Raw genomic sequence first — 22,752 nt, 5'->3', positions numbered from 1 at the left:
ATGGGGGTCCCACAAAACCAATGGAACACAGAACAGATCTGGCTGGTTTGGCCCCCCAGGGGCCACCTGACTGGTTCAGCTGACCTTGGCATGTTGAGGGTCTCTTCTCATCTGCTGCTGAAACACTGGGGCTCTGTGCTTTCCTTCCTATGGAAAAGAACTGTCCTTCTTGTCCTGGCACCCATGGCCAGAATTGGGATTTCACCTCCAAATTTCCATATATCCAGGGATTGTTCACATAGGAATATTGCCAGGACAAGTCTGGCTGGCAATGGTTTCACAAGGGTCACATCTCATCTGTCCCTAAAACACTGGGGAAGACTCCATGCTCCCCTTCCTATGGGAAAGAACTGTCCACCTTCTCCAGGAACCCATGGGTGAGATTGGGTTCCACCTCCAAATTCCCTATATCCAAAGACTGCTCCCAGACAAAATCTGCCATTCCTGACAAGTCTCAATGGCCTTGGCCTACTGAGGCTCTCACCTGCCTTCCAAACACTGGGGCTCTGTGCTTTCCTTCCTATGGAAAAGTACTGTCCTTCTAGTCCAGGTGCCCATGGCCAGAAATGGGGTTCCACCTCCAACATTGCCTGTTGTGAGAGACTGGAGGAGATTGTTGGCTTGAAACATTTCATGTGTGGGGGAGGAAGGGGCAGGTCCAGCCTTGCCCTGCCCTGGAAGCCCAGCCCTGCCCTGCCCTGGAACCCCAATCCCCCCAGAGCCTCTATCCCAGCCCAGCAGTGGCTGCCAGTCCCTGGCACAGCACAGGCAATGCTCCACAGCCACCTCTGCAGCCCCAGCCCAGCTCCTGAGGGACCAAATGAGCCCAAGCCCCACCTGGGGGAAGGGCCCAGGGAGACCAAGGGGTATTGAAGGCTGACCACAAGGCAAGTACACATCTTGACCCTACCTCCTCTTGGAATTTCCATCTGAACACTGCTGGAATCCAGGAGTTGGTAGCTGTGTGTATGTCGGGATCGTTAGCTCGTCAGAGTGATCCCAAGAAAAGTTTGAAAGTCTCTTTTCCCAGCCTGGTGCTTGAAGAAGGAGTCAGAGCTCTTCATTTCTTGGTCTCAAGGTTGTTTATTTTACCTTATCTATACAAAATTTTCTTCTGCCCTGCCGAGGTCAGATAAGCAGGACAGTCTGAGGCATCATTCTGCCTGCCCCCAGGGTGGTGTTATGTCTTTATACTGAAAACTACATGTAGAATGTTTACAATTACTTTCCAATTCCTATCACCTATGTTAGACAGTGAGCTTCTACTCGAAACCAATCTCTAAGTGCCAACATCACAGCAGAAGATGGAGGCCAAGAAGAAGAAGGAGAAAATACCCAGTTCCAAGTTCCCTCCATGTTGCCTCCTGGACCCCCATACCAAAAACCCTAAAATCTACTTTTCCGCCCCATGATAACTTCACTAATATTCTACTTAAACTGTTGTGGCTTGCCGATTTTCATACAAGGTTGGTAATTTGCTCCACGGGTCATAATCAAAACCAGAGGTGTTTTGGGCTCTGTGCCAGGGTCTCTGAGACCCCTGGCAGGGGTCTTGGCTGCTCAGGACAGCCAGAGGGATGTCCTGGGTCCTGACATGTGTGCACTTCTCTAAATTATATTTTCTCTCTTTCTGTGTCTACTTCTATATACGTCCTCTTGGACATTTTGTTTAACTTAAAATTGAACAGGCTTAGAGTTTGTGAAGTGGAATGGGCCAAGATAATGCTTTGATAAGTGTTTTTTGTTGATTGAATGTCATATTAAAACTTTTGCCAAAGCTTCTCTGATTTTCTGAAGTTCCAAGTAAAGTTCCTGTTTTGTTGTTTTGAGCTCCTAAAAATCTCTTATTGATATTTCTTAGTGCATCTAACTTAGAGTACACAAACAATTGTAATTCCTTTTAAATGTCTGCTTGAGAGAGTTTTTTTGGGATATGGGAGTCAGGGCTTGTCTGTGCTGCTTGGCCCAGCCCAGGCAGGGCTTTCCCAGCCACATTCCACACTCCATTGCCCAGCTGGAGCCGCTGGTGCCTCTGAGTTGTGCTGCCCCAGCCCCAGGGACGCTCTCCTTGTCTGCCCATTCCCCCACGGTCTCTGGGCAGGGACGGCCTCAGTGGGGGCTGCTGACACCCTCAGCAACTTGGAGGCTGCTGCTGAATTTCACTGCTCCAGAGGCTTGTTCAGCCTTCAGCTCTTCAGTGCAGGAATTCAGTGTCCCAGGGCTCATGAACATTCAGAACACCTGAACAAGCCAAGCCTCTGGGAATAATTTGATTTAATTTTCCAAATCACTTGTTCAGCCTTCAGCTCTTCAGTACAGGGATTCAGTGTCCCATGGCTCATTAACATTCTGTCATGGTTTGACACTGGCACAATGCCAGTGCCCCCATGAGGATACCCTCTCCCTGGTTTCTGCTGTGAGATGTGACCAGGAATAAGCAAAGCGGGCTTCCACTTGGAAATGAAGAAAACAAAACTTTATTAACTACGCTACAACTATATATAAAAAGGAACACCCACAGGAAAATGAAAACCATACAAATACATTTCCTTCTCCCCCCACCAAATTTCCAATACAATACATCTATTCCCCAAAATCACCAACTCCTGGTCCAGCACCACCCTTCAGACAATCAATCCTCAGTTCATCAAGAGGAGAGGAGTCCTTCTTGTACCATGGGCTTCCCCTGGAAACACAGCTGAAGCCTTGTGTGTTTCCGTGTCACTCGTGGCACTGCCCGGAATACATCTGCCATCGTGACCTCTTCCTTTCATGTCCAGTGCTCTCACCACTGAACACGGACCCGAGCTGCTTCTAGGGTTGTCTTTTTAAGGATGCTCTGTCCCGATCCAAAAAGGGCACAGTCTCTCCTTTGGGACACCTGTCCACCCCATATTTTTTCATCCCCTGGGGCCGAGGGGCACCAACACTGAACCCTCTTGGTTCTGTGGCCATTGCCTTTTCCTAGATGCAGTCTCTGTGTCACAAGGAACATGGTTCTGTCCATGGCTATACAAAAATAATCCAGCAAAAGCCACTCCATCATCTCTTCCCTCTAGGATTCTTCTCTACTCTTCCACTATTTCTCACTTGCCCAGACCTCTCTTACACTTGCACATTTCCTTTCTCATCTTCCACTCTATCTTCTAGGAGAGGTCAATGATCTGTAAAGTTCTCATTCTCCAAAAAGGGGTTAAAAGCTCCTACAAGTGGCCGGCTGAACCCCCCCCTTCTTCTCCGTCCCAGCCGTGCTGCCGGCACAGGCCTATGTTTATCCAGTTTCAAGGTTACAGTCTCGGGCACCGGCTCTCTCTTTCTCTCTCTCTCTGTGTCTCTCGGGGGGGGGGCTGCCCATTGGCTCCCGGTGTCTCACTCTCTCTCTTCCACCCTTCCACCCCCGGGCTCAGGCCTACCTCTCCCGGCCACATGGCTTTTCCCCTCCCCCTGCCCAGCCAGCAGCTGGGCCGGGGCAGAGACCCGAACTCTTTCCTGCCGGAAACCCAAAAGGACCCTCTCAGGAGAGAGCCCTGCTTTTAACCCCGTGTTCTCAGAGGCGTGTCCATGTCCTAATGGCCAGGTTAAATGCCAATATTAAAGCCTGAATATCCATTGGCCCAAAACACAGCATCTCAGAAAACACATTTCCTGTCAAACCACCACAGTATGGAACTTTTGCAATAAGCTGACAACATAATGTGACTCCTCTATTCCATGAGGCCTGCAATATCACAATGGACCTTTGGACCCTGGGGGTTTGCAGTGTCACAATGGTCTCCTTTGGCTCCACAGTGTCACAATGAACCATTGATAACTGGAGGCCCCTCTGTGTCACCCTGGAGCTTTGGTTCCATGCAGCACTTCAGTGTCACAGTGGTCCCCTTTGGTTGCCCATTGTCACAATGGATCCCTGATGACATCAGGCCCTGCAATGTCACACTGGAGCTTTGGTTCCATGCAGCCCTGCAGTGTCACAAAGGCCTCTTGGTTTGAACAGGCCCCACAGTATCACAATGGTCCTCTTGGTTGTGTGGGGACCCCCAGGGTCACAGTGGTCTCACTGGTTCCATGAGACCTCACAGTGTCACAATGCTTTGCTTATTCCATGAGGCCTCACAGTGTCAAAATGGTCTCCATGATTCCATGGTGCCCCTCAGTGTCACAATGGTCTGCTTGGATCTATGAGGCTGTAAAGTGTCCTAATGGTGTCTCCATGATTCCATGAGACCCCAAATTGCAATATCACAGTGGACCTTTGGCTCTGTGGGGTCTCACAGTGTCACAATGGCCCCTTGGTTCCATGACACCCCAAAGTGTCACAATGGCCTCCACAGTTCCATGAGACCCTGTGGTGTCATGAATGGATCATTGGTTTGATGGGGTCACTCAGTGACATAATGATCCCTACATTTTATGGATTCACACAGCATCAGTACAGTCCCCTGGGTTCCAAGAGGCCCAGCAATGCCACAGTGCTCTGCATGATTCTGCATGATTCCACAGTGTCACAATGGTCCCTTGGTCTCACAGGGCCCCACAGTGTCACAATGCTCCCTTGGTTCCATGGGCCCTGTGCTGCTGCATTCCCCCCTCCCCTTCTCAGGCCGCCCTGCCAGATGAGAAATGCTCCTTGGGGCTCAGCCTTGGCCAACAGCCCCTGGGCTCAGCTCCTCTGCAGCTCATCACAAACACTGTCTGCTCCAGGCACTGCTGCTGCCCAACCAGCTCCTGCTTTCTGGAGGAGCAGCCCTGGGAACTGCTTTTGTTCCCTCACTGGCACAAAATCCCTGTTCTCACCCTGCCAAAGAAAGCTGTTGATGCCAAGGGTGGCCAGGATGAACCATTGCTGGGACTGAAGCCCCTCTCTTGGGGCCCTACAAACAGCGCTCCAAAAGGAGCCCTTGGAGCTCTCCTGGGCCAGCGACTCCCTCTGAGTGGGGCCTCTCCCAGCTGGGAACTCTCCCGTTTGCTGCACTCGGGGATCCCCAACAACGATGGAGCCTGGGCCGATCCCCCCAATTCTCCAGGCTCAACCCTTCACCTGCTGGGGAGATACCAAAGGATCCACAGGGAGCATTTCCTGCCCTCAGGGGAATTTCTCCCAGGTGCCTTGCACTGACTCTTTGTGTCTGTGTGCACACAGGAGTGCCTGTGCTGGGGAAATGTGGCAGAAATGCTGCTCTCTGAGGGGTTTGAGTGCCTTGGATAGCTGAGTCAGTCAGGCCTGTAAGTGAGGTTAAGTCATGAGGTCTAAGTGAAGTTAAATGCTGCTAAGAGTTGTTCTTTTGCTAAGTTATTTAATATAAGTTATAGGCAGAGTTAAATACTGTTAAATGTTATTCCTCTGTTAAATTGCAAAGTCATGGGTTAAAAGTTAGGTTAAATACTGTTAAGTACTGTTCTTCTGCTAAATTGTGAAGTTGAAGGTATCAGTTAAGGTTATGTTAAGTCCTTTTAAGTTTGAGCTCTGTTAAGCTTTTGGGCCATATTTATTTTACCATCACTGTCCTTGAGTCTCATACACACACACAGGGACAGCTCGTGGTTCATTTCTGGTTTGATTGCCTGGATTTGCTTTGGTTTTGTTGTTGCTTTGTTTCCTTGGTGTGCCTGAAGTGTCCAGTCAGAAGCAGAGTGACTCCTGCCAAGGAACTTTGTGCTGCTGTCCCTTAATATTCAATCTGGTTTTTGCTGCTCCCTTGCTGGGGATTTTTTCAGCGCTCTCAAGGCCTCATTGGTACCAGGGTGAAGGAGCCGTGGCCCAGGCTCTGGCCCTGGGGGACACGGGGACGCTGCCGGGGGGTCCCTGTCCCCCTGTGCCACCCCCAGGGCCCCGGCCCCCCGTCCCCGTGTCAGGCTCTGGGGTCGATCTCGTGGAACATCCTCTGGGGGAGGCTGCGGCGCCGGGGGCGGGGGGACCCGGGGGGACAGGGGACCCCGCTGTGCACGAGCAGGGTTGGACTGCTCTGGGGGGAACTGTGAGGGGGGCCGGGGCAGAGTGACCTCCCCAGTGACCTCACACAGCCCCTGTGATGTCACACTGCCCCTGTGATGTCACATAGTCACCTGTGATGTTACACAGCTGCTCTGTGGTGTCACAGAAGACTCTGATGTCAAAGAGTCACACTGCGATGTCACAGTTCTTTCTGTGACGTCACAGGCTGCTCTATGATGTTACACAGCCACCCCGTGATGTCACAACCCATTCTCTCATGTTCACAGAGCCCCTCTCTATGATGGCAAGATCTGCTCTATGGCCTCACACTATGATGTCACAGACAGCTGTGTGCTGTCACAATGCCCTCTGTGATGCCACAAAACCCTCTCAGTGATGTCATACTGTTGTTCTTCTATTATTTCTAGAGTCCCATATTGTTGTTATTAGAGTTCCAAAGTCCATACCTCTCTGATGTATTCTCATGGCTGCAGATCTTTGCTGCACAGACTCCTTCTTCTGCATGCTGTTCTCTCTCAGGTCAGGGCTCCTCCAAGGCTCTCCCCGACTGGCTTACCCACCCCCTTTTATCCCAGTCATCTTCATCAGTTACAGCTGCAGCCCAATTAAGGACATCGCAGCTGCAGCCCGTCGAGGGCAACCGGGACCTCTGGGGCAAAGCCTCTATACACATATTCAAATACATTTCCTCTACTATATTTCCCCCTTTGCTTTTACTTAAGTTAACAGTTATACAGATGTTAAATTACAATACATACATTTCTCATGACTCACAGGTCATGCACAAAACCCACATTCTCCCATGACTCACAGGCCATGTTCAATACACATAGCTCTTTGCTCAAAGGCCATACTCTTTCACAGCTCCCTGACCCAAAGGCTATGTTGTCACAGCTCTTGGCCGTCACAGCTCTCGGCTGTCTTATCTTCTGCTAGCAACCACCGCAGCTCTTGGCTGTTCCGTCGCAGCTCTTGGCCACCACAGCTCTCGGCTGTCTTATGCTCTGCTAACTATCACGTCGGGGTCACCCCTTGTTTTTCTTCTATTATTTCTAGAGTCCCATATTGTTGTTATTAGATTTCCAAAGGCCATACCTCTCTGATGTATTCTCATGGCTGCAGATCTTCGCTGCACAGACTCCTTCTTCTGCACGCTGTTCTCTCTCAGGTCAGGGCTCCTCCAAGGCTCTCCCCGACTGGCTTACCCACCCCCTTTATCCTGGTCATCTTCATCAGTTACAGCTGCAGCCCAATTAAGGACATCACAGCTGCAGCCCATCGAGGGCAACCGGGACCTCTGGGGCAAAGCCTCTATACACATATTCAAATACATTTCCTCTACTATATCATACTGCCACTCTGTAACGTCACAGCACACACTTTGACCTCACAGCCTGCTCTATGATGTCATACAGCCATGCCATGATGTCACAGCCTGCTCTGTGATGTCACACAGTTCCCTCTGTGATGCTGTAGCTGCTCAGTGACCTCACACAACAAATTCTTTGATGTCATAGCCCAATCTGTGACCTCACACAGCCCACTCTGTGCTGTCACACAGCCCCTTGCTGACATCACAGCTGCTCTGTGCCTCCATGACACAGCCCCAGAGGAGCTGCTGGGACACAGCCCCTTCTGGGACATGCCACAGCCCCTGCCAGTGCTGAGCCCCTGGGAGCTCTGTCTGTGCCCTGCTGGTGTCCCTGAGGGGCTCTGGCAGTGCCCCAGCCCTGCTGGGCTGTGCACACGAGCTGCTCCTGGCCAGAGCTGTCTCTCTGCAGCTCTGCTGCCCTTGCCAGGAGCTGCCTCTGGGCCAGAAGCCTGGCCCAGCTCAGCAGCACAGACACAAAGGATTTAATGACCCTCCGGGGCTTTGGTGCTCTTTGTGCATCAGACTCAGTCCCTCAGAGCGTGCTCGAAGAACTTCTCAAGAACTCAAAGTGAGATTGAAACACTGAAGTTTCTTATACTTAAAATAGATCCTTTTGGAGGACAGGACTGAGAAAGTGTCCCCAGGTTCCAGGTAGAACAGAACACTGGTGGCAGTGATGACAGCTGGGGACAAACAAGGCAAAGGTGTCTCTGGTGCTGAGCAAAGCTGGATGTGTTTCAGGAATGCAAAGGGCCAAGGCCTGAGCCCCAGCCCCTGGCCAGGCAGATCCTGTCCCTCCCTCATTGCTCAGGGCTCTTCCCGGGATGGGCACTGGCATGTGGGGATGGGCAATGCCAAGGGCAGGAGCATGGGGCAGCCCCTGCCAGGCTGCTGAGCAGGGACAAGGAGGCAATGAGGCCCCAGGCCTGCAAGGGTCACTTGTCCCCTCGTGGCCTCAGGCCCAGGGCCAGCAGCCATGGCCAAAGTGCTGCCCAAGTTGGCTCTGGCAGGGCTGTCTTGCAGCTGCTGCCCATCCCTGTGCCCTGTGCAGCCCAGGCTGTCCTACGCTGTCCCTGCCCTGCGCCTCTGTCCCTGCAGGCTGTGGGCATCCCTCGGCTGCCCCATCTGGCTGGGCCCTTCCTTTGCTGACAGCTCTGCCTCCTGCCTGCCTCTGCCTGCCCACACAAAGCCTTGAGCTGATACCAAAAGGGTTCATTCAATTTTTACCGTGCCTGTGAACTTTAAGTAGAGGAACAAGGCATGCAGGGGCTGCTTTCCCAGCAAGGATGGTTGGAAAAGATGAAGAAGACATCTGGCTAAAGAATGCAGTGATAGAAAAAAGAAGGACTGAAACTGGGAACTTGGGGTGGGTTTTATGGTAATGGGTAAATTGCAATACACATTTAATGACACTGGTACAATTACATGTCCACATAGGGTTAGGAGTTATCCCTCACTGGACCTCAGGCCTGAATAATTGATACCCTCTTAAACAGCAAATTAGTGTTAATGAGTCTTATTCTGATATTTCGGCTATTTGATTGTGGCGAGGCCTCACAGAACCAAACTCATGGAACAAAGGGTCCATTGTGACACCATGGAACCCCATGGAACCAAAATCCATTTTGGCACATTGGGGCCACATTGAACCAATGGTCCATTGTGATACTGCCAATCCAAGGAGACCACTGTGACACTGAGAAACCTCTGGGAACCAAGGGGCCATTGTCACACAGCAAGGCCTGGTGGAACCATGGGCCCATTGTGACACTGCAGAACCTCACAGAACCAAGGTGACCATGTTCTACTGTGGAACCTCATGGAACAAAGGGTCCATGGTGACCCTGCAGAACCAAGGAGACTGCTGTGGGCAGTATGAAAGCTCATGGAACCAGAAATCCATTGTGGCACAGCAAGGCCTCATGGAACCAAGGGTCCGTTGTTAAACTCTGTGGCCTCATGGAACCATGAGCCATTGTGACACAGCATGGCTACATGGAGCCAAGGGGCCACTGTGACACTGCAGATCCAAGGAGACCATTGTGACTTAGGAACCTCATGGAACCAAGAGTCCATTGTTCCACTGTGGGGCCTAGGGGAACCACAGGGATGACAGTGACTTTGTGGGGCCTTATGGAACAATGGAGACTGTTCCGACACTTTGGGACCCACTGAAGCCAAAGGGCCATAGCAGCATGGCAGGGCCTCATGGAACCAAGGGGAATGCAGTGAACACTGTGGGTCTCCATGGGATGAAGGGTCCAGTGGAACCAAGGATACCATTGTGACACTCTGGGGCGTCATGGAACCAAGGCTCCATTGTGACACAGCAGGGCCTCATGGAATCATGGAGGCCATTTTTACACTTTGAGGCCTTGTGGAACCAAAGGGCCATTGTGACACAGCAGGGCCTTGTGGAACCAAGGGGACCACAGTGACACTGTGGGGCTCAGTGAAACCAATGGTCTGTTGTGACACTGCAAGGCCTTAGGGAATCATGGAGACCACTGTGACATTACACGGCATCACTGAACCAAGGGGCCATTGTGACACTACAAGACCTCATGGAAGCAAGGAACCATTGTCACACTATGGAGTCTTGGCAGGCTAAGGGACAGTTGTCACACTGTGTGGCACCATGGAACCAAGGAGGCCATTGTGACCCTACAGGGCCCTATGGAACTAAGGATTCATGTGATAGCGTGGGACCCCATGGAACCAAAGGTCCATTGTGATATTGAGGGGCCTCATGGAATCCTGGAGGCCATGATGACACTTTGAGGCCCTGTTGAATCAAGGGGCTCTGCAGGGCCTCATGGAACCAAGGAGACCCTTCTGACACTGTGAGTCCCCATGGAACCAGGGGTCCATTGTGACACCAAGGTACCAAGAAGACCTCTGTGACACAGCAAGGCCTCGTGGAAGCAAGGGACCATTGTGACATCATGGGGTCCCATGATGTCAAGTGGACAGTGTGACACATCTGGGCCTCATGGAACCAAGGATCCAATATGACACCACCATTGTGACACTGCAGGGGCCCATGGAAAAAGGGGAACAGGTAACAGGTCTGGTTGGCTTAGCCTGACTGGTCCAACTGCCCTTGGCTTGTCAAGGGTCTCTTCCTATATACCCCTGAAACACTGGGGCTCTGGACATTCCTTCCTATGGAAAAGAACTTTCCTTCTCATTCAAGCATCCATGACCAAAATGGGATTCCCTCTCCCAAATTCCCAAATTCCCAATATCCAGGGATTGCTCCCAGACAAAAGCTGCCATTAACAACAAGTCTGGCTGACCTTGACTTTCTGAGAGCTGGCTCTCACCTGCCTTCAACACTGGAGCTCTGTGCTTTCCTTCCTATGGAAAAGAAACCTCCCTCCTCCACAGGCACCCATGGCCAAAACGCGTACTTTTCCTCCAAAATTCCCTACAAGCTAGGGTTTCTCAAGACAAAAGCTGCCAGGACAGACTGCTCTGTCTGGCCTTAGCTTCTGGTGGTCGCCTCTATTCTGCCCTGAAACACTGGGGCTCAGCGCTTTCCTTCCCATGGAAAAGAACTATCCTTCTTCTCCAGGTGCCCATGACCAAAATTGGGATTCCACCTCCAAAAGTCCTATATTCAAAGTTTCTTCCTAAAGAAAAGCTGCCATTACAGACAGGACTGGCTGGCCTTGGCCTCCTTAGGGCCAGCTCTCCCCTTCCTTTCAAACACAGGGGCTCCATGCTTTCCTTCCAATGGAAAAGATCCGGCCTCCTCATCCAGGCTAAATGGGCTGAAATTGGGATTCAACATTCAAAACTTCAAATATCCAAGAGTTGCTCCCAGACAAACCTGTCAGGACAGACAGGCCCATCTGATCTTGGCCCCTGCTGACTGCAGTTCATCAGTGGTCAGTGGCTGATCGGTTCCATTGACTGGACATGGCTCTGGACACTTCCCTTGGAGCATCTCCAGGGAAGGAATGCTGGGGCTGTCACCACTGGGGTGTCACAGACAGGGGAAAATGGGGGCTCTGAGGTTTCCTTTCTGTGGAGACCAATGTGACACTTCAGGGCCTCATGAAACCAAGGGGCCACTGTGACACTGTGGGGCCTCGTGGAACCAAGGACATCTTTGTGGCTCTGTTGGGCCGCATGGTCCCAAGGGGCCAGTGTGAAGCAGCAGGGCTTTGTGGAACCAAGAGGCCATTGCTGCATTTCTGGGCCTTGTGGAGCCAAAGGGCCGTTGTGATCCTGCGGGGCACCGTGGATCCATGGAGAGCATTTTGGCATTGCAAGGCCCCAATGGAATCATGGAGACCCTTGTGACACTGTGGGGCCCCAGGGAACCAAAGGGCCACTGTGACCCTGCAGGGCCTCTTGGAAGCAGGGGGCCATTGTGACACTTCAGAAGCAAGGAGAACATTGTGACACTGCAGAGTGCCATGAAACCAAAGGAATACGGAACAAGTCTGGCTTGCTTGGCCTCCCAGGGGCCACTTGACAGGCCCAGCTGATCTTGGAATGTTGAGGGCTGCCTCTCATCACCCCTGGAGAATTGGGGCTCTGTGCTTTCCTTCCCATGGAAAAGAGCTGTCCGTCTTTCCAGGAGCCCATGGCTAAAACTGATACTCACTCAGAAAAATTGCCTACATGCAAGGGTTCTCCCAGATAAAAGCTGCCAGGAGAGAGAGCTCTGGCTGGCCTTGGCCTCTGGTGGTCACCTCTCATCTCAAGGAAGCTCTAAGGAAAATATTTGAACAGGTTTGACTGCTGGAACATCAATGAGTCTCATGCACTTAAAAACCCAGATGCTATTCTGATCATATGTGTCCTTTTTTTCCTATTGTGTATTATGCATGAAAGATTACTTTCAGCTAAAAAATATCATTCTTCCCACTTTACCAGTGTTATCTGACACAAAACACACCCTCCGTATATGGATGCAGGTCACCTGTATAAGCAAACACAATAAACAATCCAGCAGAAATTATTTGTCTCTGCTCCCATCTGTCACATCTCCTCTGGAGCTGGAGGTGCAGCCCCAGCACATGAGAGGGCTCAGGGGCCACAAGCTCAGCTCCCACACAGAGAACTTGCGGACCCTGGGCTGCTCTTCTTGGGCCCTGCACGCTCAGCCAGGCTGAGATGGACACTGATGGTTTCTGGGCCAGGCTCTCGGAGCCCAGCCCAGCTCCCTGCAAGCTCTGCCAGCTGCCCTGAGTTCTGGGCAGCACCAAGGGCCTCTCTGAGCCCAGCCCAGCCCAGCCAGCTCTGGCCCCACAGCTCTGCTCAGGCCAGGCTGCTCTGGCCACTGGCCCCACGGCCTCAGCCCCTGCCAAGGCCACAGCAGCAGCTGCAGCTGCCACAGGACTCAGCCCCAGCCATGGGGGAAGGTGCTTGGCCAAGGCCAAAGGAGGCTCCCTGGCTGCCCTGCTGCCCTCGGCCTGAGGTGCTGAGAGCTCTGCAGCCCCTGCTGCCATCCCATCTGCCCAGGGCAGCACCAGAGCCCCGGCCTTAGGGCCCTCAAGAGCTGCTCCTGCTCCAGGTCCAGGGCCCATGCCAGAGCTGGGGCAGCCACAAAGCTGTGCCCATTTCTGTTCACTGCTGCTCTCATGGGGAGGGATCCTCAGCCACTTGGAGGCTGCTGATGAATTTTACTGCTCCAAAGATTTCTTCTTTCTTGAGCTCCTCAGTTCAGGAATTCATTGAGAAGAGCTCATTAACATTTGTTCAGAATACCTGAAGAAGAAAAGGCCCTGGGGAATATTTCAAGTTTTCAGTTCTTAATGTGGTAATTAGACAGATGACAGAAGTGTACTCAAAGTGAATATACAATAGTTTAAAACAATGCAGAGAGTACAGTTTTGTTCTGTTAAGTTTTATTTTCCTGTTTATAGATTGATCTCAGCAATGTCCAATTGATATTGATCCTCAGACGCTTTTAATGCAGTTTGAAAAGATATGATAATCAAGACCCTTGATGGCTGACAATCAATCAGAATTTTTCCCCACCCCCTCCCCACCATTTCCCTCATCCAACCCCTGGCATTCCTATGGATCAGGAATGGTGTGGCCAGCAGGAGCAGGGCAGTGATTCTTCCCCTGTGCTGGACACTGGTTGGGCAGCACCTCGAGTGCTGTGTCCAGTTCTGGGCCCCCCAATCAAGGAAGGCCATGGAGGGGCTGGAATGTGTCCAGAGAAAGGCAACAAGGCTGGGGAAGGGTCTGGAACACAAGTCCTGGGAGGAGTGGCTGAGGGAGCTGGGGTTCTTTATCCTGGAGAAGAGGAGGCTCAGGGGAGACAAGGCGGTGTCAGGGTACAGGTTGGATTTGATGATCTCCAAGGTCTTTTCCAACCTTGCTGATTCTGGGATTCTCTGAAACCACCCTTGGAGCAGTTGCAGGATGAGCCCTGGGCCTCCTCTTCAGCAGCTCCAGCAGCCCAGGTCCCTCAGCTTCTCCTGGCAGCCCCAAAGCCCATCCTGTCAGTCCTGCAGAGCCTCTGCAGCTCCTCCTCACTGCCCAGAACAGGGAGCCCCAGAGGCAGACACAGCAGCCCAGATGTGCCCCCCTGGCCTGGGGTGCCTCTGGCAAGGGAGCAGCAGCAGGCACTGCAGGAGCCTGCAGACAATTCCTGCAGCACTTGTAGGATGATCCTGCTGCCCAAGGGACGTTCCCATGGTGCCAAGTCAGGAACTGCAATGGGGAGTGGGGCCAGAGAGGAAAGGGCAAACAGGGATGGGCTGTTTGCAGGGGAGGGAACAGGGCTGGGCAACATGAAGAAATTTGGATTAGGAAAGAGGAAAGAAAGCAAAGGTGAAGCCAAGGAAATGCTGAGGGCAGTTTGGGGGTGGCTGCCAGGCAGCCCTGGCTCTGAGCAACAGCGTCTGCAGTGGCACAGGAAACTCCCAGCTGATGGGAACAAACTTTCTGGCTGAGTGCAGAGGCCAGGACAAAGCTGAGTGGTTTCCCTGGTGTCCCGCAGGCCTTGCTGGCCCCAGGGGCTGATGGCATTTGTGCTCCCTCAGCTTCATGTCCCCACAGCAACAGCATGGGGGTGCTGGCCCTGCTGTGTGCAGTGCAAACAGGGGCTGCTGAGGCAGTGCTGCCGTGTCTGTGCCTGCAAGGATGGGGCACCTGTGTGAGCTGGGGGAGAGGCCAGGGCTGCAGAGGGGGGATGTTGTTGGCAGCTGCATGAGGACGCTCTGGGACGCTGCCCTGGGCTGTGCAGCGCACTGGGCATGGATCAGCCCCTGCTCTGCTGCTCCTTCCCGTCTGCCCCAGGGCCCTTGCAGAGGCCCAGCCATGCTGTTTGCCCCCAGCCTGCCCACGGCCAGCCTGGGGCTGCTCACGGGGGTTTCTGTGCTGAGCATTGGCCTGGCCGTGTTCTGCAGAGAGCCTGGGCAAGGAGCCTGGAGCCCCCAGGGCCTGGCCTGAGGCGTCAGCGCTGCCCCAGCAGTGCCCATGGCCTGTCCCTGCTGCAGCCCCGGCACTGCCACCCCCAGGGCTGTGCCCGGCCCCGAGAGCACTCAGGCCCTGCAGCAACACCAGGGCCACCAGGGCAGCGGGGCAGGGCCACGGCAGCAGCACTGGCAACACCAAGTGCTGCTGCTGCTGCTGCTGCTGGGCACAGCTGCTGGGCCAGCACTGATCTGCCCCAGCTCTGCACACAGACATTGCTGCTGCAGCTCCAGAGAAGGCAACAAAAGGGCATCTCTGCAGAAAACTATGCTGGGAAAGATGCTTTAGCTCCTTTAAAGCCACTGAGAGCACAACCCCTCATTGACACAGTCTGTGGCCACAGGGAAGGTGGAGAGAAACAAAATGAGAAATGGCACAGAGGTTGACATTTCTTTGTTGACAATATGAAAATACTAAAACAAAGGAAAAGAACCTCCAAAATTAAATCAACAAGAAGGATAAAAGATGACTTTTATTACAAGTGCTTTGCAGAAATTGGCCAGCATTTTAATGTTTCTGAAAGCATCCAGTCATCAATCTCCCCACTGCAGCCTTGAGCTCCTGGTTCCTCAGGCTGTAGATGAGGGGGTTCAGGGCTGGAGGCACCACCGAGTACAGAACTGACAGGGCCAGATCCAGGGATGGGGAGGACATGGAAGGGGGGTTCAAGTGGGCAAACACAACAGCGCTGAGGAACAAGGAGACTACAGCCAGGTGAGGGAGGCAGGTGGAAAAGGCTTTATGCCGCCCCTGCTCAGAGGGGATCCTCAGCACAGCCCTGAAGATCTGCACATAGGAGAAAACAATGAACACAAAACAGCTAAGTGCTAAACAGGCACTAACAGCAAGAAGGCCCTGTTCTCTGAGGTAGGATTTGGAGCAGGAGAGCCTGAGGATCTGTGGGATTTCACAGAAGAACTGCCCCAGGGCATTGCCATGGCACAGGGGCAGGGAAAATGTATTGGCTGTGAGCAGCAGAGCATTGAGAAAGGCACTGGCCCAGGCAGCTGCTGCCATGTGGGCACAAGCTCTGCTGCCCAGGAGGGTCCCGTAGTGCAGGGGTTTGCAGATGGACACGTAGCGGTCGTGGCACATCACAGTCAGGAGATAAAACTCTGCTCCAATGAAGAACAGAAAGAAAAAGAGCTGTGCAGCACATCCAAAGTAGGAGATGTTGCTGGTGTCCCAGAGGGAATTGTGCATGGCTTTGGGGACAGTGGTGCAGATGGAGCCCAGGTCAGCGAGGGCCAGGTTGAGCAGGAAGAAGAACATGGGCGTGTGCAGGTGGTGGCCGCAGGCTATGGCGCTGATGATGAGGCCGTTGCCCAGGAGGGCAGCCAGGGAGATGCCCAGCAAGAGGCAGAAGTGCAGGAACTGCAGCTGCCACGTGTCTGCCAATGCCAGCAGGAGGAAGTGCCTGATGGAGCTGCTGTTGGACATTTGCTGGGGCTGCACATGGGGATCTGTAAAACAAAGTAGTCATGGAATAGTTGGGTGTGGAGAGGACTTGAAATATCCCAGCACAGCCTGGGGGCACTTTCCCCCCACTGCCTGCCCAGGGCTCTGCTGCCTGGAGCTGTCCCTGCCAGCAGCTGCTTCCCTGTGCCAAGGGCTGGGCCCTGCCAGTGCTGCCAGAGCCCAGCCCAGCCCTGGGGGCTCAGCTCTGCCCTGCAGAGCCCTCCCAGCTCTGGCACTGCCCAGGTGCAGCTCTGGCTCTGCAGGCTCTGATGGCAACGTCAGAGCAACCCTGAGGAGGCTGGAAAAGCAACACTGATGCTGCCTGTGGGGATCTCTGTGCTGATTTCTGTCACTGCCTGGTTTATGCAGATCTCAGGGAAAATTTCTTTATTTTATTCTACCTGAACTTAGAGATGGAAATATACATGCAGATTCTCATCCCAGAAACCCAGAGCAGAAGATTTAAAAGCAGGATTTTCCCTTTTATTCAGCTCCTCCCTTGCTGTGCTCCCTGTATAATCTACTTGGAAATGTTCTGCAGTTCACTGCCATGCTAGGAGCAGTCCTGAACAATGCACCATCCTCCCCACACAAGGAGAACACTTCCAAGCCTCACCAGCTGTCTCCTGCCACCCAGATCTTGTCCCCCAGTGCTGGGAGCAGCTGCCAGGGCTGGCTGAGAGCTGTCCCTGGCAGGCAGCAGAGTCCCTGCCCCAGCACAGCGCCCTGGGCTGCAGGACCCTGCTCTGCAGGACAGCCCTGGGCACCCCTGGCTGCTCTGCACAAGAGACAAGCAGAGAATGTACTCACAGGCTCTGCAGGCATTGGCATGTTCCAGCTTGAGGAGATGGCTCCAGGAGCTGCAGCTGCATTGTCCTGCAGCCAGAGGTTCCTGTGCCAAGGGCTGGCAGGGATTGTGCCCCAGGCACTTCTCAGCCCCTTCCCAGCCCTGACTGATTGAAGCTCTCTGTGCCTCTGGGCTGTGCCCGGGCTGGCTGCAGGAGGTGCCCCAGCCCTGCTGGGCTGGCACAAGAGCTGCTCATCCAGAGAAATGTGCTTTTGAAGCTCTTCTTAGTGAGCAGGAGCTGCCTCTGGGCCAGGAGCCCAGCCCAGCTCAGCAGCACAGACACAGCACAAGGACTTTAATCAGCCTCTGGGCCTTTGTGCTCAGGCCCTGAACATCAGTCCCTGAGAGGGAGCTGAAGAAATCTCTACAGAACTCCAGGCAGAATCCAACTCCAAACTTTCTTGGACTTTTAATGGGTCCCAGAGAGGGACACGACTGAGCAAGTGTCCCCAGGCTCCAGGCAGAGCAGAGAACTGCAGGCAGTGATGACAGGTGGGGACAAAGAGAAGCCAAGTCTTGGTGCCCTGGGGCACAGCAGGGTCTGTGCCAGCAAGGGCTGGGAGGAGACACCTGGTGCTGAGGCCCTGGGGCCTCCTGGCACAGCCCCAGCCAGGCTGGGCACTGTCAGCCCCTTGTGCTGCCCTCAGCATCCCCCCCTAGCCCACATCCCAGTGGCCTCAAGGATCTGCTGCAAGGAGTCCCTGGGGAGCCTTGCTCAGCAATGGCCCTGGGGGCTCCTTCATGCTCCCTGCAGGGACTGCAGGTTTTTCAAAGGACTTTGGCTTTGGCTTTTGCCTTGGAGTCTCTGAGAGGTTTGTGCAATCATGGCCTCCAATTATCTGCTGTAATTAATCCCTGGAGAGGCTTTGTCAGTAACAACACTCAGTGGGGATCATTAATACTTCAAGGTACTTCAGTTATTTGAAGGTACTTGGTGTTTCCCCTTTGATCCAGACTCTGTGAGAGGTTTGTGCAATCATGGCCCCAATTATCGGCTTTAATGAGTCCCTGGAGAGCTTTGTACTGACACTCAGTGCTGCTCAGTAATGCCTTGAGATACTCAAGGTTCTTGAGGTACTTTGGAATTTCCTTTCTACCCTGAGTCTCTGAGAGGTTTTTGTGCCATCCTAGCCTCCAATTCTCTCTTCCTCCAAGGAGTCCATGAACATCCTGTGTTGGGGATGGACTTCAGAGGGACCTATTCATGCCTCAAGACACTTTGGGGTTTTTGTCTGTATTTGACTCCTGGATAGGTTTGTGCCATCTCCTCTCAGGCCCTGAGGTTCCAGGGCTCAGCTCCAAATGCACCACGGGGCTCATTAGGATCAAGCAAGTCCTGACAAACCATGGTTCTGCTTTGATTTTCCTCTACTGTATTGCAGTTCACTAGGAAATTCTTTTTCTATTATTACAGAGAAATATTTCAAATAGCTTCTAATAAATCCACATTCCTTTCTTAAGGCTGTATGGTTCTCTATAGAGAAGAAGTGATAGCAGCATTCTGTGACTGATATTGACCCAGGGACTTTCCTAAGGAGGTCTGGCCTGCTCTGAGAAGCTGTGTCTTGAGGTCTGACCCAATGTGGAGAGCCTTGCTCCACATTTCCAAACCCCATCCTGTCTCTCCTCCCTCACCTGGGGTCAGCTTAGCTTGGAGAACTGGCTGCACTCAGGCAAAGAGGGATTTTTCTTCTTTTATTTTAGCAATCTAAAACTCCTAAGCTCCCTGTTGAAAACAGACACCCTCCTCAAATGTGTGCCAAGCCCAAGCTGCCCCCAAGAGCACTCCAGACCTGCCCTGGGCCAGCTGTGAGGGTGTGTGGAGGCCCAGAGGCCCACCATCAGGGTCTCAATCCCCCAGCCATGGGGGACTGGTTCCAGATAAGAGGAACAGGCTTTCAGGTTAGGGTGAGATGCTTTCTTCTCCCATGGATCTTTGCAGACACATGCTGATTTATGTCACGTTATGTTACCCCATTGGCCCATTGGCCTAATTACTCTAGTTCAACTCCTATTGCCCATGTTTGGTTAGTCCCTAGAATGTTCTCTTCTCTCTCTGTCCCTCCATTGGCCCCAGTTTGCTGCATTCCTCCACCCTTGTTTTCCTATTGGCTGACCTGACCTCTGACCCCTCCTCTGCACCATTTTCCCCCATATCCATTGGACCCTGACCCTCAGCTCCACCCTCACTACCCCATATAAGACCCTGTGCCCTCAGCCTACACCCTGTCTTCATCCCTGGACCCTGTTCCTGTACCAATAAACCCAGTTTGCAGGAGATCATATGAAGACCTACCCTGCCAATTCTGGCAGCTTTCTAAGGTAGCAGTGAGCTTTGGGCTCATGAGTGCTGGACACTCCGAGGGCCTCAGTAGAGCCGTGATGCTACACATGGCGCCCCAACAGGGACCAGATTCATTGAGGTCCCTGTGAGGGTCTCCAGTGGTGATCATGCCAGCCAGATCTCACTGGAAGCTGTACCTCTTTGGGTCAGCCACAACACTGAAATGAGACTCAAGCTTTATTGAATCTCACTGAAGTGGAAGTCGGCAATCCCCTCAACATCCGTGGGACCAACTTCACTGACAGCCCCACAAGCCCCACTTTGGCTGAAGATTGTGCCTGTGAGACTGAGAGTGAGTGACTGAGTGGCAGAGAGCTGCCAGGACTCAGGCTTTTGATTTTCTGTTCCTGTGGGTGGGCATTCCCTCTTCCATTGGGGGCAGCTATAGGAAATACTCAGTCCCAAGCTGAAAAGGATGTTTTTAAGTTTTGAAGAGTTTTAAATTTAGAGGGGAGTTCATTTTCTGAGGGGAGTTTAAAAGGTATTGTTCACTGGTTATTTGAGGAGCTTCCTGATATCTCTGTTGATTCTATCTATCAGTTATTGTTTTGGGATGCTGTTGGGGAAAAAGCTTTATATTTTACAAAAACAAGGCGTTTTAAAAGTTGGGAAATTTTATCTGTTCTTTCATTCAATTTATAGGATCATTTATTGAGTTCATGGTTCCAATCCTTTGTCCTGGTTTATTCAACCTGTCCCCCACATTCCCAAACCCATGTTCCCTGAGAACAGGATGGGAGATGGAGCCTGCCCTTTGGCACAGATGAGCCATCTGCCACCTGCCATCTCCCCTCCTTTTCTGTCCTCTCCTCAGGGTGGTAGTGGCCATGATGCCCTGAGATATTCCCTTGCCCACATTCTCACATCCCCTGGTCCTAATCCCCCTTCCTATAAATCACAAGATGGCCATGATCCTGTAAGAGAGACTGCCATTTGAGATTCCCTCCCACCTTCATCCCCATTTCCCGCCTTTGCTCCGGGTACCTCCCCTGTGATGGGTCCCACCTTGATGTTGAGTTCCGCCCCTGGAACTGGACACGGGGCCAACTGGAAGGAAGCCATTTTTGCTACCAAAGGCCTTCAACACCGGGTGTTGCCAGTTGGCCTAAAGCCCTGTGCCCCTCCCAGCAGACCCGCTTCCTCTGCAGAGGAAGAGAGCCATAGCTTATCCAAGAGTGAGGATGAGCCCGAGGATTCTTGGCAGAGGATGTGAAGAAAAGCTGCAAAGGAGGGGGACTGGGAGGTGGTATCCAAGAGTCAGGTGGCACCTGTGCAGTATAAACAGGGGCCAAAACCTGAATGGGAATCTATTCCCCACAGGGAAATGAAGGATTTAGTAAAGGCTGCAAAGGGTTATGGAAGGGGTTTTCCCTAATTTAACAATTTGCTGGATGCAACATTTACTGCCCACACAATAGTATCATGCAATTTAAAACAGTGTATGAAAATTATATTGTCACCTGACAAATTTATTTTGTGGAAAGGAGTTTGGATAAATGAAGTTAATGAGTTACCAAAAGGTTATGTTAAGGAAGAAAGGCGGTGGCACCTCACAATGGACCACATTACTGGGGAAGGGACTATACTAGACTGCAATATCAGGCTGAAGTCCTCCCCCAGTCAATACTGGAAGATCTCAAAGGTGCTGCATGGTCCACCCTCCTCCAAACACCTGACGCTTCTACATTCCACACTGACTTCACTGACATTCGCCAATGCCTGGACAAGAGCTATATCAAGTTTGTAAAGCACCTTATGAAAGCACTGGAAAAACAGGTAGATGATCAAAAGGTCTGGGATTATTTTATTAGCAATTTAGCTTTCTGTAATGCCAGTATTGACTGCAGAAAGGTTCTGCACACCCTCCCCCTTGACCCTGAGCCATCCATTGCTCAGATGGTTGACACTTGCATTTGCCAAGCAGTCTCAGACCGTGACTCCAGCCTAGCCAAGGCCACCGGCCAGGGTGCAATGGAAATGCTGGTTGCAGCAAACATGCTTCTTCACGATACAGAATGTAATAGAGGCAGTGGAAACTGTTATAACTGCGAGAAAACTGGACATGTAGAAAAAGACTGTAAATACAAGAATAACAACCCTTCTGGTTTTTCACCCAGCCCTCAGTCCCACAGCCATTGCCCAAACTGTTCCTGAAGCCAACAGCACTACCAGCCCTCGGGGAACTCCCAGCAGAGCACAAAATGACACCCAGTATGAAGTTATTCCGTCCCACCCTTCCATCGGTGATGGATGTCCTAGGTTACAATATAAAGATGTATTCTATTCCCATCCTCAAGAGCTGCTGAAACCAGGAGGGGCATTGTTTTTTCCTTATCTCCTGTTAAAGGGCCCATCAATGCCTTTCCCCATGACTCAGAGATAACTCCCTCCAGGAGCCATTTCTGTTTAATGGACCCACCCCATGACTCACATAATGATATCAGCCCACTGTGAGGTGCTCCGCCCAGGGGGGAGGAGCTAAGCATCCCCATCTGGATATAATCTGAGGTTTGGGACAGAAAAAGCTGTCTTTCCACTGGATTTCCCAGAGGAACAGCTGCCTTTTCCACTGGATCTTCAGAAGAAGGCTACACCCTTCTACAGGATCACTGCTCCTACAGAACCATACCTGCCACTCCAGGAGGACTGCAGCCACCATTCCAACTGGACTGCTAGCAACACCCTGACCAACAGAGTGACAGGTTATATTCTGACTTTATCAGTGTTTATTCTTTTGTATTATTGCATGATTTTTGATTTTTTTTTCTTTTCCTAATAAATTGTATTTCTGACTTGGAGTCTCTCTCTGGGTTTGCTTTCAAATCAGAACAAATGAAAACCTTTAGTGGGTTTCCTGAACAACAAACCCCACTCAGGAACCACCTGCTCTGTCCAGGCTGCCTGGAATGCTGTCACCTTTCTACAAGGGACAGTGTGAGAAGAAATGATCTCTGGGAGCAGAATTCTCTGAGTCTTGCAGCTGAATCCTCTGTCCCTGTCCTTTCCCTGGATCTCTGTTGCAGATGGAAGCTGCTGGTGCCATCCTCACCTTTAACTTCTCTCTTGAATGCCAACAGATGTTCCCAGGTGCATCAAGCAGGATTTTCCAAAGTTTCTACAAAACTTTTGTGTTCCCCATGGAACAAAGGGGCCATTTTGACACTGAGGGGGCGACGTGGAAGCAAGGAGTCAATTGTGACCCTGGGGTGCCATGGAACCAAGGGGCCATGGTGACACAGCAGGGCCACGTGGATCCAGTGGTCCATTGTGACACTGTGGATCCAAGGAGACCATGGAGACACCACCAGAGCCTCATGGAACCAAGGAGTCCA

The 22,752-nt window shown here is 52.2% G+C and overlaps 2 protein-coding genes across 2 annotated transcripts in view; one reads left to right on the top strand and one right to left on the bottom strand.

The window, feature by feature from the left end:
- The window catches only part of LOC139604076 (uncharacterized), a 1,261,625-nt gene that overhangs the window by 859,008 nt on the left and 379,865 nt on the right, over window positions 1–22,752 (top strand).
- LOC139604041 (olfactory receptor 14C36-like) lies at window positions 15,279–16,211 on the bottom strand. The gene has a single exon (XM_071455029.1). The coding sequence runs from the start codon at window positions 16,209–16,211 to the stop codon at window positions 15,279–15,281; it is 933 nt and encodes a 310-aa protein (XP_071311130.1).

This window comes from Agelaius tricolor, unplaced genomic scaffold (assembly GCF_023055355.1).
Source record: "Agelaius tricolor isolate 1412-34295 unplaced genomic scaffold, bAgeTri1.0.p SCAF_43, whole genome shotgun sequence".
Classification (NCBI taxonomy): domain Eukaryota; kingdom Metazoa; phylum Chordata; class Aves; order Passeriformes; family Icteridae; genus Agelaius; species Agelaius tricolor.
This window is presented reverse-complemented; position numbering and strand designations above follow the sequence as displayed.